The 13,592-nt window shown below is 45.7% G+C and overlaps 5 protein-coding genes across 5 annotated transcripts; all 5 read left to right on the plus strand.

The window, feature by feature from the left end:
- Positions 1-810: 810 nt before the first annotated feature.
- Positions 811-2,511, plus strand: TbgDal_XI5980 (MCAK-like kinesin, putative; the record flags this gene model as incomplete). Its single annotated transcript, XM_011781442.1, has 1 exon — positions 811-2,511. The coding sequence occupies one exon, from the start codon at positions 811-813 to the stop codon at positions 2,509-2,511; it is 1,701 nt and encodes a 566-aa protein (XP_011779744.1).
- Positions 2,512-4,176: 1,665 nt separating this feature from the next.
- On the plus strand, positions 4,177-6,147 carry TbgDal_XI5990 (hypothetical protein, conserved; the record flags this gene model as incomplete). Its single annotated transcript, XM_011781443.1, has 1 exon — positions 4,177-6,147. One exon carries the CDS (start codon positions 4,177-4,179, stop codon positions 6,145-6,147), a length of 1,971 nt encoding a protein of 656 aa, XP_011779745.1.
- Positions 6,148-7,680: 1,533 nt separating this feature from the next.
- On the plus strand, positions 7,681-8,061 carry TbgDal_XI6000 (conserved hypothetical protein, unlikely; the record flags this gene model as incomplete). Its single annotated transcript, XM_011781444.1, has 1 exon — positions 7,681-8,061. The coding sequence occupies one exon, from the start codon at positions 7,681-7,683 to the stop codon at positions 8,059-8,061; it is 381 nt and encodes a 126-aa protein (XP_011779746.1).
- A 230-nt stretch (positions 8,062-8,291) lies between these two features.
- On the plus strand, positions 8,292-10,604 carry TbgDal_XI6010 (hypothetical protein, conserved; the record flags this gene model as incomplete). Its single annotated transcript, XM_011781445.1, has 1 exon — positions 8,292-10,604. One exon carries the CDS (start codon positions 8,292-8,294, stop codon positions 10,602-10,604), a length of 2,313 nt encoding a protein of 770 aa, XP_011779747.1.
- An 836-nt stretch (positions 10,605-11,440) lies between these two features.
- TbgDal_XI6020 (protein kinase, putative) lies at positions 11,441-13,462 on the plus strand (the record flags this gene model as incomplete). The annotated part of the gene is made up of 1 exon (XM_011781446.1): positions 11,441-13,462. One exon carries the CDS (start codon positions 11,441-11,443, stop codon positions 13,460-13,462), a length of 2,022 nt encoding a protein of 673 aa, XP_011779748.1.
- Positions 13,463-13,592: the final 130 nt, after the last annotated feature.

Raw genomic sequence — 13,592 nt, forward strand, 5'->3', positions numbered from 1 at the left:
AAAAGCACTTTGCATTGTCACGTCACGTGTAGGGTTTCAGTTCATCATCTATATTTTGTTCTTTCAATTTTTTTTTTCGTCATCTACCGTCCCGTTTCCACTTTCCTTTCCAATTGTCAGTGTTTTCTCCCTCTCCCTGTTACCGTTGTTCACGGTTTCGGTGCTGGATTTCGGTGATGTAGTGCACTTGATTCCTTATTGCATTCACCCCTCCCCCTTTCCCCGCCTTCCTCTCTCTCTCTCTCTCTCACTCACATGCACATACCATCATTTTTCATAACCCTCAATCAAAAATAATAATAATAATAATAATCTTTTCTCCTCATTGGTCAATTTCTACCCTTGTGTTTAGATTGTTGAAGAACCCTCTGTACTTACTTCACTGCGTAGCAACAATGTTTTCTTGCAAGAGGTATATGGTGTGTTTTTGTTGTTCGTGGGGAGGGGGAGGGGGGCACAGGTGCTCCACACCCTTTAATTTTTTTCCTGCTACTCATTTTTTTTTGAATTTAAAGAACAACAACAACAACAACAACAAAACAAAACAAACAAACTTTAAAGCTACCGGCTGACAAGCAATATCGGGGTGTTAGGCACAAAAAAAACATTATACTTTTTCTCTTCTATACCCATCGCTCCCCCCTTTTTTTTTTGTGGGAACAACGTGCCTCTGCGTGCGAGTGAAAGTTTGTTTTACTTCTTTCTTTCTTTGAACCAAAAGTGGGTATAACAGAATACAGGTCCACGAATAGGACGCACACCTAAAGCGTATTTTAACTGATAAGAAAAGGAGACTATTTGCATTACCGGATGAATAATAGCCGCATTTGCGTTGCGGTGCGTAAACGCCCAATAGTTGATGTGGACAAGGATATTGTTGTGGCGCAGTCCCCGCATTTGGTTGTTAATGAACCTAAAGTGAAGTATGATCTGACGCCATACACGGAGCGGCATCAGTTCACCTATGACTGTGTACTGGATGAGAATTCCAACAACGCACTAGTGTATCAGCACTGCTGCTCAAAGCTCATTGATACTATATTTAACCAAGGTAACGCTACGTGTTTTGCATACGGTCAGACTGGCAGCGGCAAAACACACACTATGCTGGGTAATGATCACGAGGCAGGTCTCTACGCTATTGCCGCAAAGGAGATATTTGCACGATCTGCCCCACTGAATTCTGACGTTTATGTTTCATTTTACGAGATTTACGGTCGGAAGATATTTGACCTTCTGAACAACAAAGAAAAGTTAGTTGCCCGTGAGGACGCGGACAAGGTCATAAACATATGTGGGTTAACGGAACACAAGGTAACAGACATTCAGGGGCTTTTTGACATCATTTCACGTGGAAGTACTTACCGTGCGGCTGGCCAAACAAGCGCTAACAACGAGAGTAGCCGGTCACATGCCGTACTACAGATAGAGGTACGTGACCCTAATAATCGACGTGGTAAATCTATTGGGCGTATATCTTTTATTGACTTGGCTGGAAATGAGCGAGGAGCGGATACCTTTGACTGCGACCGCAAGACGCGTATGGAGGGAGCGGAGATCAACAAGTCTCTCCTTGCCTTAAAAGAATGTATTAGGGCATTGGGAATGGGCAAGTCGCACGTTCCATTTCGTGGCTCTATTCTCACAGAGGTGCTGCGGGACTCATTTGTTGGTAATAGCCGTACAACAATGATCGCAACCATTTCTCCCACGTCAACTCACTGCGTGAACACCCTCAACACACTTCGGTACACTCAACGTGTAAAGGATCTCGGTGGTGAGGCAAAAGCAGCGCCGAATGAAAAGGCAGAGCGCCGTCCCGTGAGGAGATCGAAACTATTCGAGGCACCGCCACCTCTCAAGGCTCGCCCAGAATGGGTTGACAACTTTAGCGCTAACGATGAGGAGCGCGGCGCGGAAGAAGAGGCCAACAACCAAGCTGATGTCTCGAAAGCACCACCAAAACCTCGTGCCAATAAAATGGTCGGTAGCGGAGCAACTGGAGGCGGGGCACCGTCGGCTGGCGGCGCCAACAGGGGTCGGCCACCAAAGCGTGAGGTGGTTGTACGGGACCCGAAGATCGCAACGATTGTTCAAAATCACATCTCAGCTCTTGATGATGATAGTGATGAAACTGATGAGGATGAAGAAGAGGCGCCAGCAGCAGGTGCTGTGCTAGATGCCTTGGCCAAGAGTGAAGAGAAGCAGGTGCGCAAAGTTCATGCCCATGTTGTGGAAGAAATCGCCAAAGCAGAAGAGAAACTGGTGGCTCTGCACCGTCGACACATTGACGCTAAAATGACAGGCATTAAGGATGAGATACGTGCCATCCAGGCTTTTGAAGAGTCTGACTCTGTAGATGAGTACGTGGGTCGTGTTCGCACTCTGCTGGTGAAGCAAAAGCAAGATGTGGAAACAATTCTTGATTTGCTTAACGGTATCACTGGCATGCTCCGTGAGGAAGAAGAACTTTCTTGCACCCTGAACTCTTCCATGAAGAGACGCAATTAAATTTTCGAGCTTTCTTCAATTTCAATGCTCTCAGTTGAAAGGTAAATATATATGTTTATACATATATAAAGGGGTATAGAAGTTGCCCCTAGAGGTGGCGAACGGTTGGTATTTTATTGGGGGGGGGGCGTGTGGTTCTTTTGTTTTTTTCTCTCCCCCTCCTTAAGTTTCATTCTTTTTCTCTTACGTTCTATTTTTGAAAAAAAAAACCTCTCGGAGCTTCATTAATGTTATTGTTATTTCGTTTCACATATTCTGGAGTTCTGACTTTTTAAAGTTTTCCCGCCGGGAAGTACGGCATCCGACGTTTAACGCTGGATGACGTGTTTTACTATGATGAGAGAAGAGAAGGTTGCCCGATTCCTCTTCCAAGGGAAATAAGGAAACAGAGAGGCAAAAGGGGGAGATAAATGCATACAACCATTTATTATTGAACGTGAAGGGGTAGAGTGCGAAATTGTTACCTCCCTGTGTGGTGCGTATCTTTCGATATATTGAAGTAATGATGCCGTTCGCGCACGCTCACATCGTTCACGAAAATGCAATCAATCAATACATTCACATCGACACCCACGTAGCGATAGGAATGACAGCGGGCGGGGGAGAGTAAAAAGAAATATATTGAACTGAATTAAATGGAAGGAAAAGAATGACGGAAAACAAAAAGAAGGAACGGGAGAGATATTAGTGCGAGTTAGTTGGGTGTTAGTCATGTTGAAAAGTAAAGAAGAGTATGGTTGACGGAGGAGGAGGAGGTTGGAGGGTGGAGGAAGTAAAAAAGGATATGGATGTTGCGATTTGATGTTTTCGTTTCTCCCTTATATTTTTGTGCACCTACTCGAGTGCGCGTGTTGGGCGAAGGAAAGAAGGGAGGAGGCAAATACGAAGGGAGTACGTTAGTATATGAAGAGAAGGAAGTGGGTTTGTAAATGCATGGATCACTAATGTTTGACGATAAGGTCCCTTGTTCTGCCCATTTTATTGTCCTATATTTATTGACTTGCTTTCCCTTTCTTTTGCGTTCTTTTTAGAGCCAAACCCACTGACTTCTGTCCCTACTAAATTGGATCGTTACACTTCTTCCTGGACGCAATGGACACGCATTTCAATGTTACACAATGTTTTTATTTTGTTTGTTGTTTTAGTAACACCGTCCTTCACTTTCCCGTACTTAGCACTGGTGTAGCCAGTGTTGGATATCTACTGTCGCGCGGGACACGATTGCACGTGTTTGGCTTCCCTTTTCCTCCAGATCGGTACCCCTCTTTTACGTAATTATTCCTCCTCCCCCTTCCCTCTTCTCGTGGCTCACATGACTTCCGAGTTCGATGCCATTTCGTCTCAACACGGACTGCTGCGATTGACTGTTGCATCTGTTATCGCTTCCACCGTCGCTGTTCCCTGTTAAAGCAAACCTGTAAATACCTTACATTATCACTTCTTTTTATTTTTTTTTTAATTACCGTCCTTTTCCTTCTCTCCCTTCGTTTTTCTACTGTATGGTCCCTATTCGATTACGACTGCTGACTGAACGGAAGCTACGCTTTGTGTAGGGTTGGTTGAGGTAAACCTGCCACCGAGCGCGGTGTGTTGTGTTGCTCACTTACCTAGGGAAGGGACTGCAAGGTGAACACCAAGGGCGTTTGCGTTTGAGGGAGAGATAATATGCCTCTCTGCTGTTGTAAAGATGAAAACAACAGTACTGTTGATAAGATACCGGACACCATTGAAACAGGTGAAGTGGTGCTGAAGCGTTGTGCCCCTCCGGTGCTTACGCGTGATGATTTTGTCGAGGTTCAAGTACATGTCAATGTATATAGTCTTCTGAAGCGAAATGGCTGCTTTAAGAAAATAGGTATGGGAGTATTTCACTGCGGTATCGTTGTCTACGGAATCGAGTGGGGTTACGGTGAGTGTATGGATCCCAACACTGCATCAGGTCTTTTTTGCGTCTGCCCCGGTCATGCAGCTGGGTCGCTGTATCGCACTATATGTCTAGGCGTCACTACCCGCTCCCCAGAGCAGGTGGACACAATTCTTCACAGACTAGAGAATGAGTGGCGCAGTGCGGACTATCACATCCTTGCTCACAACTGCAACCACTTTGCACAACGTTTCTGCGACATGCTTTCTACTGTGCAAAAGTTACAGTTACCTGCATGGTGCAATCGTGCGGCACGTGTGTGCAACAAGGTCGTACCGCGACGACTGGCTTCATATATTCATCGTATGATGGACGAGCCCCCTCCTAAAGCGACACCTGCAGCACCGTCACGCGTAAGGGAACTTCCAACCTCGGTCATACCACCATTATGGTATAATTATTACTGTGTTTCGAAAAACCCACGGTACGTTACAATACAAAACACGGAGTCGGAGAGGCTGTTCTTCATGCGAGAGAACGGAGATACACCGCAAGACAAAAAACGATTTGGCGTACAACAGCCTCGTGTGCCTAAGACGAGGGCAGTCGTTCCCAAAATATCCATCGTGCGACGAGGTGGTGTCGGCGTAGCAGAATGGAGCACGCTTCGTGAAGGTAGTGCCCCACCACCAGCTCCCAAACGGCGTGGTACAAACGTTACGGACAGTCTTGCTATGAAAGATAAAAGTAACAGAGTCTGCAACGGTGAGTCTTCTTCTGCTTCAGATAGTGAACCTTCAGGGGTTCTAGATAAACACTCGACGTCTGTAAGGGTTGTTGATTCCCTACGGTATATTCGTGGTGGAAGTGTGTCTGGTGCGAACACGGATCGTAGAGCGCCAAGTGGCTCGTCGAAGGAGACCCCAGGAGACCGAATCGATCCAGAAGAGAGCGATGATGAAGATGATGCGTTGTATAGCTCCGAGGATGGGGCGACCATAAGGATAGAAAGGAAGCTCGAAACAGGAAGTTCTCGTACAGATACATCAAGTACACCAACGGATGAGCATCGCGCTTTCGAAGGGGGTGTTGTTCTCCCCAATGCCGTGTTAGCCTCAGACTTCTCATCTGCGGAGGCTTCTCTAAACGATGCACGTGAGTGTAGGGAGGGCTTTAATGGAGCGGAGCAACTCATGAGAAGCAACGACACCGTCAGCCACGTGATTCATGTGCATCATGGTAAAATACTTAGGAGCGTCAACCAGAGTCAAACACGGGATTCTGCGGGTCAGACATCATTCGTTGACTCAGCAAGAGGCGTTACAGCAATAAAGACGATTGCACCGTCACTGACAGTCACTTCTATATCTCAAGCATATGGTTCAGGAGATCGTACACGCAACGAAATATCTCGGAGTAGTATTGGCATGCATGGCAGCAGTTGTGGTCTCAGAGACCTCTCGTTGCCATCAACCAGACGATGTGGAGAAGGCAGTGATTTACCTGATGGCGGGGTTGTAGGTTTTTCTTCTGCACCCGCGAGTCGGGCAATGTGTAATGATAGCGTGACAGTGGAGTTGCAGCATGAGGAGAATGGCGATTTGTATAGTGATCCTGGAGGTGGGAGGATTGCAGGGGTTGATAGCTCGCTATTTCACACATCGGTATCGTCGACAAAAGGAGGCTCCCTATCAAATAACTTACCAAATCCGCTCCTAGCACTAAATAAGAGACTTGGACCTCATATGAGAACTTACTCTTCGCCATTCTAATGGGGTACAGCAGCATTCTTCCTTTTCTTCCCATCCTTCTTTAGTCCTCCATGATGCATGTACCTTCTCGCTCCTGTTATATGCTAAATTTCCCAACCCCCTAACCCCCTACCCCCACCTCCACACTCCTGTAGAGTATTGCTGTACTGCATGGAAAGCTTCCACTGCTGTGGTGTCCACGGCAATTTTTTTTCTGTTTTTGTTTTTTCTTTTCTCTCTTCCTATTGCTTGTGTTTCTTTTCACACGATTGGGTATGATTATTGTGTTTTGTATCGGCTCCGTTGATATCACATCTCTCAGTAGGTATTATATCCACGTTGAGTAGGTCTGGAATGTGGGGCAGAGACGATTTGTTGCGACTGATATTCGTCGAGGGAAGATGGAGGGAAAGGCTGAAAAAAAAATGTGTAATAAATATGTGTTTCTGTGCGTAATTTAGATGAGTATTGAATGTTAGTCGTTTATTCTGTGCGCTGGTTTGCCTTCTGTAGTGAATCCGTTTCTTTTACATTTTTCGTGTAAATATATATATGTATACACGTGGGTTAGTTATTTTGCCTTATTGTTGGCGGATGGCTTCAGTAGTGTGATCCGAAAGGAGATTGAGGAAACAAGACACTCACCAAAACCTCGTCCTTTTCACCATACAAGGATAAAAACATTTTTTTTTTTACCAACGTGCTTGCATGAACAAACAGCAGAAAAAAAAAGATGTACTTGTCGATTTCGTGTGCATGTTGATGCGTGCTTCTTTATGTAACGCAGAACAATTTCCATCGTTGAGGTACTTGTATGGTTTCTGAAATTTCTTTAAAGATGTGGGGGTTTGTTTAATCGCCAATGGGGGAGCAATTATTCCTTACCATGCCGCACGGCTCCATTTTTTTCTTTTTCTCACCGCTATCATGCTTCATTTTGTGACCTTCTTTTGATTTCTTTTTTGTTGTTGTTGTTCTTCTTTGAACCACTTGCCGAGAGAAAAAAAAATGAAGTGTAACTCTATAATGAAGCCTTTCCACCACATACTTTTTTTGAAGGGGGTTGAAAGAAGGGAGGGTGGGAGTCGGAGGAGAGTACATTTGGGAACGAAGATCAGGAGTTTGGAAAGATTTACCTTTAAATGAGATGTCTTTGGACGTGAAGCGTGTAATTATACCTGTTTAGAAATAAATATGAATCAGCATGTGTGCCGCTGCGTATTCATTATGTTCTTTCCTTATTCATGAGTCTGCCAAAGCTGGAGAGAGGACTAAAGTATAATAGAGCAAAATAAATGAGTAGAGAAGAAAGCAATCAATAATGGCAAATGGTTAGTAATTTATGCAGACAGAGACACACAAACAGCAAATGCACTTTCATACCCCTGTGGCATTGCTTGAGATTTAGCCAACTTTTGATGTTTGTTTGTTTGTTTGGTTGATTGTTCTTTTCCATTTTTTTTCTTATTTTGCCGGTTGTAAAGCCTTTGGGGTTGGCCGCGTTTAATACGCGGGGCATAGTCAAGGGGAGGCTCTTTTTTTTTTGTCTGTGCAATGCGTTTGTATGTGTGTGTGTGGAAGTGTAGCGCAATGAGATTCTCAATGCCTTTTATGAGAATGGATAGGCGACCGTTTCCAAATATCCTCGTCGTCCAGCCCCCAGTTATGAGTTCCCATGTATTGGAAGTAACTCTTAATTTCTTTTTGTTATCACTGTTTTTTTCTTTTTCTTTTTCTTTTTTTGTGATGGGGAAAGTACAGCTGCAAAACAAGGAGAAAAGAAATAAGAGATATTGTTTGTTGATAGCGGGGGGGGGAAGAAAGTGGAATTACGGGTATTTTTTTCCTTTGTTTCTTACTGTGGAAGAAGAGGTTAGATGGAGGAAGGATGAGTTGAAGATGCCGTCAGAGGGAATGTACGTTTTTGATATATAAATAATGAGGTATTACAAATGCCTGTGAGCCTCTTTGAAATGACTTATTATTCCCTCTTGGATCCCAAGCATTGTGAATGTTTTTTTTTTAATTTGCAGTTGCACGTCTCCAATTTTTTCGATGCGTCGCCGCAGCTTGCACCGTCTTTTTTTTTTCTGATGTTTTAACCGCAAAACCTTTTTGTCTTTTTTAGCGTTAGCTATACACAACTGCCTGCGAAGTCAGTCCCCATGAGTTGGCTTCAGGCTCTCGGAAATCTTCAAAGACGAGTTATAGTTTTGGACCGGGGGCGCACCCCGCTTCCCACAGCTGCTGTTTACAATCGTGTCATGACTCCCAGAAACAGCAGGAGATTAAACCTGGCGGAGCATCCATCAGCTTCTGCCACCGACGAATTCGTTGAACCCTCGACAGCAGCGCTCCGTTGCACCAGTGATACATGGCAAGGGGCACTTGATGTTGTTCATTTTTTTCAGTCAAATCTCCAAGAAGATGTGAATTCAACCATGCAGCGCTTCCCGCCCCTATTGGCAGCTCAATGTATTGCCATACTTCTAGAGGCAGGGAAGAGTGGCCAAGCACTGGAACTTCTTAGAACGTGGGAGATGAACCAAGGAGAATGCACGGTACGTTTAGCGGTGTTTAAACCACATGTAAAGTTCAGTGTCACACGGCGTTTACGTAAAGCTATCAAGACGTTAGGCATCATTGGAGATGTGGAAACTCTACGGGCATTAATTGCGGTTCTTCATCAATCTTTACTAGAGTGGCGAGACAACAGACGATATTTCGCTTTATCCCAACCCTCGTCGTCAAGTATGTCACCTTCGCAGTTTGCAGGAAGCGGCCTAACACAGCGAGAGGGAAGAAGCAGTGGTTTTCTTTCACATTTAGGACGCCAGCGCATGAGGGTGCTACTCGTGGATGCCACTCATGAACTTGTCAGGCAAGATGAGAGTCTCGTCTCCATGAGTGAAAAACTTACGTGGATCAATGAGATAACGTTGGTGGTGCAAGTGCCGTGCACTCAGGTACCGTGTGTCATTCCCTATAAATTGCAGGATGACTTTAGGAAGCACATAGAGTACAGTTCTTCATATAATGAGAATGCTTTGCGGTTAGTAGGACCAACGTTTGCGGAAGGTTTTGTGAACCCTGCACAATCTAATCTGATAAGTCTGCTATGTACCCCACGAAGCGAAGTGCGGTGGGTACGTGACAACTGCTCTGTTGGAAAATTTGGTGAGTTGTGGGGAGCGGTGAAGGACCTTGTGTTGCCTCATTCTGAACTCATACAGAACTATGTTTTGGTTGAGTCCCTAATGAATGCCATGCTTAGTCCCGTTGGAGCCAAAAAATCTTGGCGCCGTTGTCACAGGAGGCTTCGGAAGCTTCTTCCAACGGAGCGGAAGTTGCGCAGCTTCATATGGAGTCAGTTGAATTCAACACGATCTTCTCAGCGGCGTTTGTGGAGTCATACCTTGCTGCGCCACCCCAGGTTGATGTGCAAGTTAGATATGTCGCCGCTGGTGATATTTAGCGTCTTTGCTCTGACTTTCCGCAGTAGGTCCACTCATCTCCCGTTCCTTCGCTGTTGTCTCCTGTCGATGCAGCGCATGCGTCGTATAGGTCGTGAAGAAGAAGCTGCGCGACTTGTGTGGAACCACGTTTCCCATTGTAGTAGCGCACTGCTCCGTCAATGCATCCGTCGTCCAAACCTACTTGAGGAAGTTACAGTGGCTTTGTGTCGCACAATGCACCGCGGCATATCGGGTCGTAAAGATTCGTGGATGGGTCATCGATCGCTCGCGGTACTTCGCTCCGGCGCGGCTCTACGTCAGTTCACACCTGCGCTTTGCATTCCTCTTTGCGCGGCAGCACTGGACTGCGGGGTGCATTTCGCCACCGTTCAACAACATGTTGCGGAGATCTATCGGTGGGACGAGCGCACTGAGCGGTGGGTTCTCAACATGGTGCGACTCATAGCTGACTGTCACAGTGCTCTCATGCGTGTTCCCCTTAATTGCTCACTGCACTCTTCATACATGCGGGGGTTGGTGCAGAGAGTTGCGTATGAGCTTCCAACGCTTAGTTCCACCTGCTCTATTGAAGTTCAAGTGCCCTCCCGCAATAAATTACTGGCTCTTTGGACTATAGTTAACGATGATGTTGCAAACGGCAGATTGCGGCAACTAACTTGTCAGCTGTTTCTAGACCCGGTGGCACGAAGCGCCTTCAAAGAGATGCGATTGGCGGATGAGGTGGATAACTGTAATTCTGGCACTGATGGAGGTGGTGGAAGCAAATGTAGGGTGCCTCGGAGCACCTTAAAAGGTTTACTAAATGAAGAAGTTTTTGTTTCTGTTGCCGTCAACTGTACCACAGAGCAGGCTTTTGCAATTTTCATGAATGCATTCCTTTCGACACGTCAAGCTCGCGATAAATTGAGATACATGCAATTGGTGCTGAGTGAGATGCCCTTCGAGTCGACCGATATTTGTCCGCGTTGCACCACTGAAACCGGGAATTGTGAAGTTTCATGAAGTAGTGAAGCCTACTGTAGCAACTGTTGCAAACAATAGCGATGGGTAGACGTTTCTGAAACTTTGTCTGATGCTTTGCGAAACATTATTTTATTATTATTATTAATATTATTTTAAATGGTGCCTGCGCCGCTGCACATCATCAACTGTAACGTTCGTTGTCTGTTTTTGAGTGAAAAGTATTCCTACGTTTACTTGTTTATTTTTTTTAATTTTATCCGTTCCCTTTTCCTTATTACAGGAGGTTGCTCTGCCACGAGTGCGCAGCAGTGGCGCTCCGTCACTTTGTCGTTGTGTTTAGTTTGGCGATGTGATGAGATACTCTAACGAGTAATTCTTTTGGTATGCGGGAATTTAAAAAAAAAAATTACCCGCTTGTTTGTGCGATATCGATTCCTCCACTCGTGTTTCCCAACTAACTTGGTCACACGAACGTATATATATATATATATATATATATGTCGTATTTGATTTAATCCTCAACATTCTTCTTCCACTTGTATTTGTCATCACAAGGGAGGGAGAAGTGCAGTATCTTTTCCCTCTGCAGGGATACCTTCCCATAAACATACGGAGATATAAATATATTTGTTTCACATATACATAAGCACGTAGAGGTAGAAGAAGGTTCACAAGCACACCCACTTAAGCGGAAAACCCGCCTACAGTTTTCCATCCCTGTGAGCAACGGTTTAGACATTTTTATTATAAGAAACTGGAGGAAAATATAAAACGGGAAGAGGGGTGAACAAAAGGAGGTGGTGAAGGGAGAATAGATATAGTTTGCAAAAGTAGAGAGTGAAAGTGCCCGTTTAACAGTTGGAGGTAAGAGAATCATGAGGGTGATGAGACACCTCTCAAAAGAGGTTGAGACAGAGTTCAATTATGAGATTAGTAAAGTGAAGCTTGGTTCTGGTAGTAGTGGTGTGGTGTTTCTCGCACGGCACCGCGTAACTCATGAACTCGCTGCCGTGAAACGTCTTTACATGCGTGGAGCCCCCGAGTGTATGAAGATCTCGCAGCAACATAACAGCCAGTCTGATAACACCAATGACGCACATATTGGAGGAAACACTTTGGCACCAGCATCACCCACCAAGAGTAGTTCGCACAGGATGCAGACAAGCGATAAGAACAGTAACCCTGTTAGCGGCAACCGTTCAAATGGGCTTTGTGAAGAAAAAAGTTTTTCTCACTACACAAGTATGAAGCGTGAACGAGCACTTTCCGAAGACAGTTCACCTCCTGCAGCCATTTGTCCTCCGTGGTTACCGTGTGAATACGCTAGCATGAAGTATCTTGGCCCCCATCCGCATATCGTTCGGTTCCTGGGAAATTGTGCGGATGTAAACGGGGTTTCGTACTTTGCCATGGAACTCATGGATAGTGATCTCGGGAAGGAACTGCGTGCTGGAAACGCAAGTTTCATGGAGGAGGAGGCCATCAGACCACTGCTTTATTGCGTAAGTTCTGCCATTGTTCATCTCCACGAGCGAGGCGTTGCACATCGGGATATTAAACCAAGTAATGTTCTTCTTAAGTTTGTTGGGGATATGTGTCCCACAGAGGAGGAGCACGGGATGCCTAACGGAGGCGACAAGGCCTTTCCATCGTCGGACGAAACAAAAGATGTTGGTTCTCTCCGAACAAAACATGTAAAAGCGTCGTTAGGTGACTTTAGTACAGCTCATTTTGCAAGCCAAAGCGAGAGTGTCGGTGGATTCTGCGGCACACTTTACTACAAGTCCCCGGAGCAGCTGCTTGGTCAGGCTAAAGACTTTCTCGCATGCGGCATGTGGGCCCTCGGTTGCACAATGTTTGAAATGATAACAGGATCGGTTGCTTTCCGAGGATCAAATGATTTGCAGGTTTTTCACCAGATTTGCTCAAAACTCGGTACGGACTTTCAGCAGTACCCGAAGAATACACATGAACAAACCATGTTTGACGGAATTTCTGGTGTGTCTACGGAGTTCATTGACTTGCTTAAGGGACTTCTTGCACTAGATCCGTGTGAACGCTTGAGAGCGGAGGAAGTTCTGAGGCATCCTTTTTTTCGTTCCATTCATCAGGGATGTGGAACCCAAGAAGCCGCAGCGGAGTTGACTTTTCCTATGAAAATTTATTGTGCAGTGCCTCCAGGGGTGGTTCGGTTGGCGAGATTCAAACCTATAATTTGTGCACACACCACACGTTCTGGGACGACGAAAGTTAGTGGTTCTACGGAAACTAAATTTGGTATGAGTCAGTCGGATAGTCAAGCTTCGAGGACTCTGCATGGAAGCGATCTGTGGCCGTCGCTTATCAGCGGCATGCCGAGCCCTCTCCAACGATCCGCTTTGCAACCTTCCAGCGATGGCAATGAAGGTCCTTTCCGTCGTTTTACGTCAACCCTCAGCTGTGGAAAAAAATATTCAGTCGCCCGGCGTCTCTCCGTTTCTTCGTCCGTTACTATGATGAGCAATGGGGCTGTACAAAAACCGGATGACTTTACAGGTATTTCCGACATCAGTGCATCACTTGCGGCGTTGAATTTTAGTCCAATTCCTTCAGTCGCAAAGTGTTGTGGCGCTACTTCTGCGGAGCGAAGCTTCTCCCCTCTCGGCACACATGTGTCAGCGCCAGGTTCATGTCATCCGGCGCCAATTCCACTAAAATCATCGCATAGTTTTGCTACAAAGAGCCGTCACCCAGAGCATCAACACGACTCAACGTTTGCTAGTAATGGCTATCCGCCGCCACGGCGTGTGTTATTTGACAGTGATACCACTGATGGTAATGATGTAGATGAAAGCGTGAACTTAATGCTTCACAACAGTGGAGACTCCCCAAAAGTTCGCAAGGTGCTGTTTGAGTGACCGGTGACCTCGTCATCGTACCCCCCTTATCTGTGTATTTACGCATGGCCATTACTTGACATAATTTTGGTGCGATGTTTTCGGTGAAGCCGGCGGTGACGGTAAGTGGAATTTCCATGGAAATTAGGAA

This window comes from Trypanosoma brucei, chromosome 11, assembly GCF_000210295.1.
Source record: "Trypanosoma brucei gambiense DAL972 chromosome 11, complete sequence".
In the NCBI taxonomy this organism is placed as follows: Eukaryota; Euglenozoa; class Kinetoplastea; order Trypanosomatida; family Trypanosomatidae; genus Trypanosoma; species Trypanosoma brucei.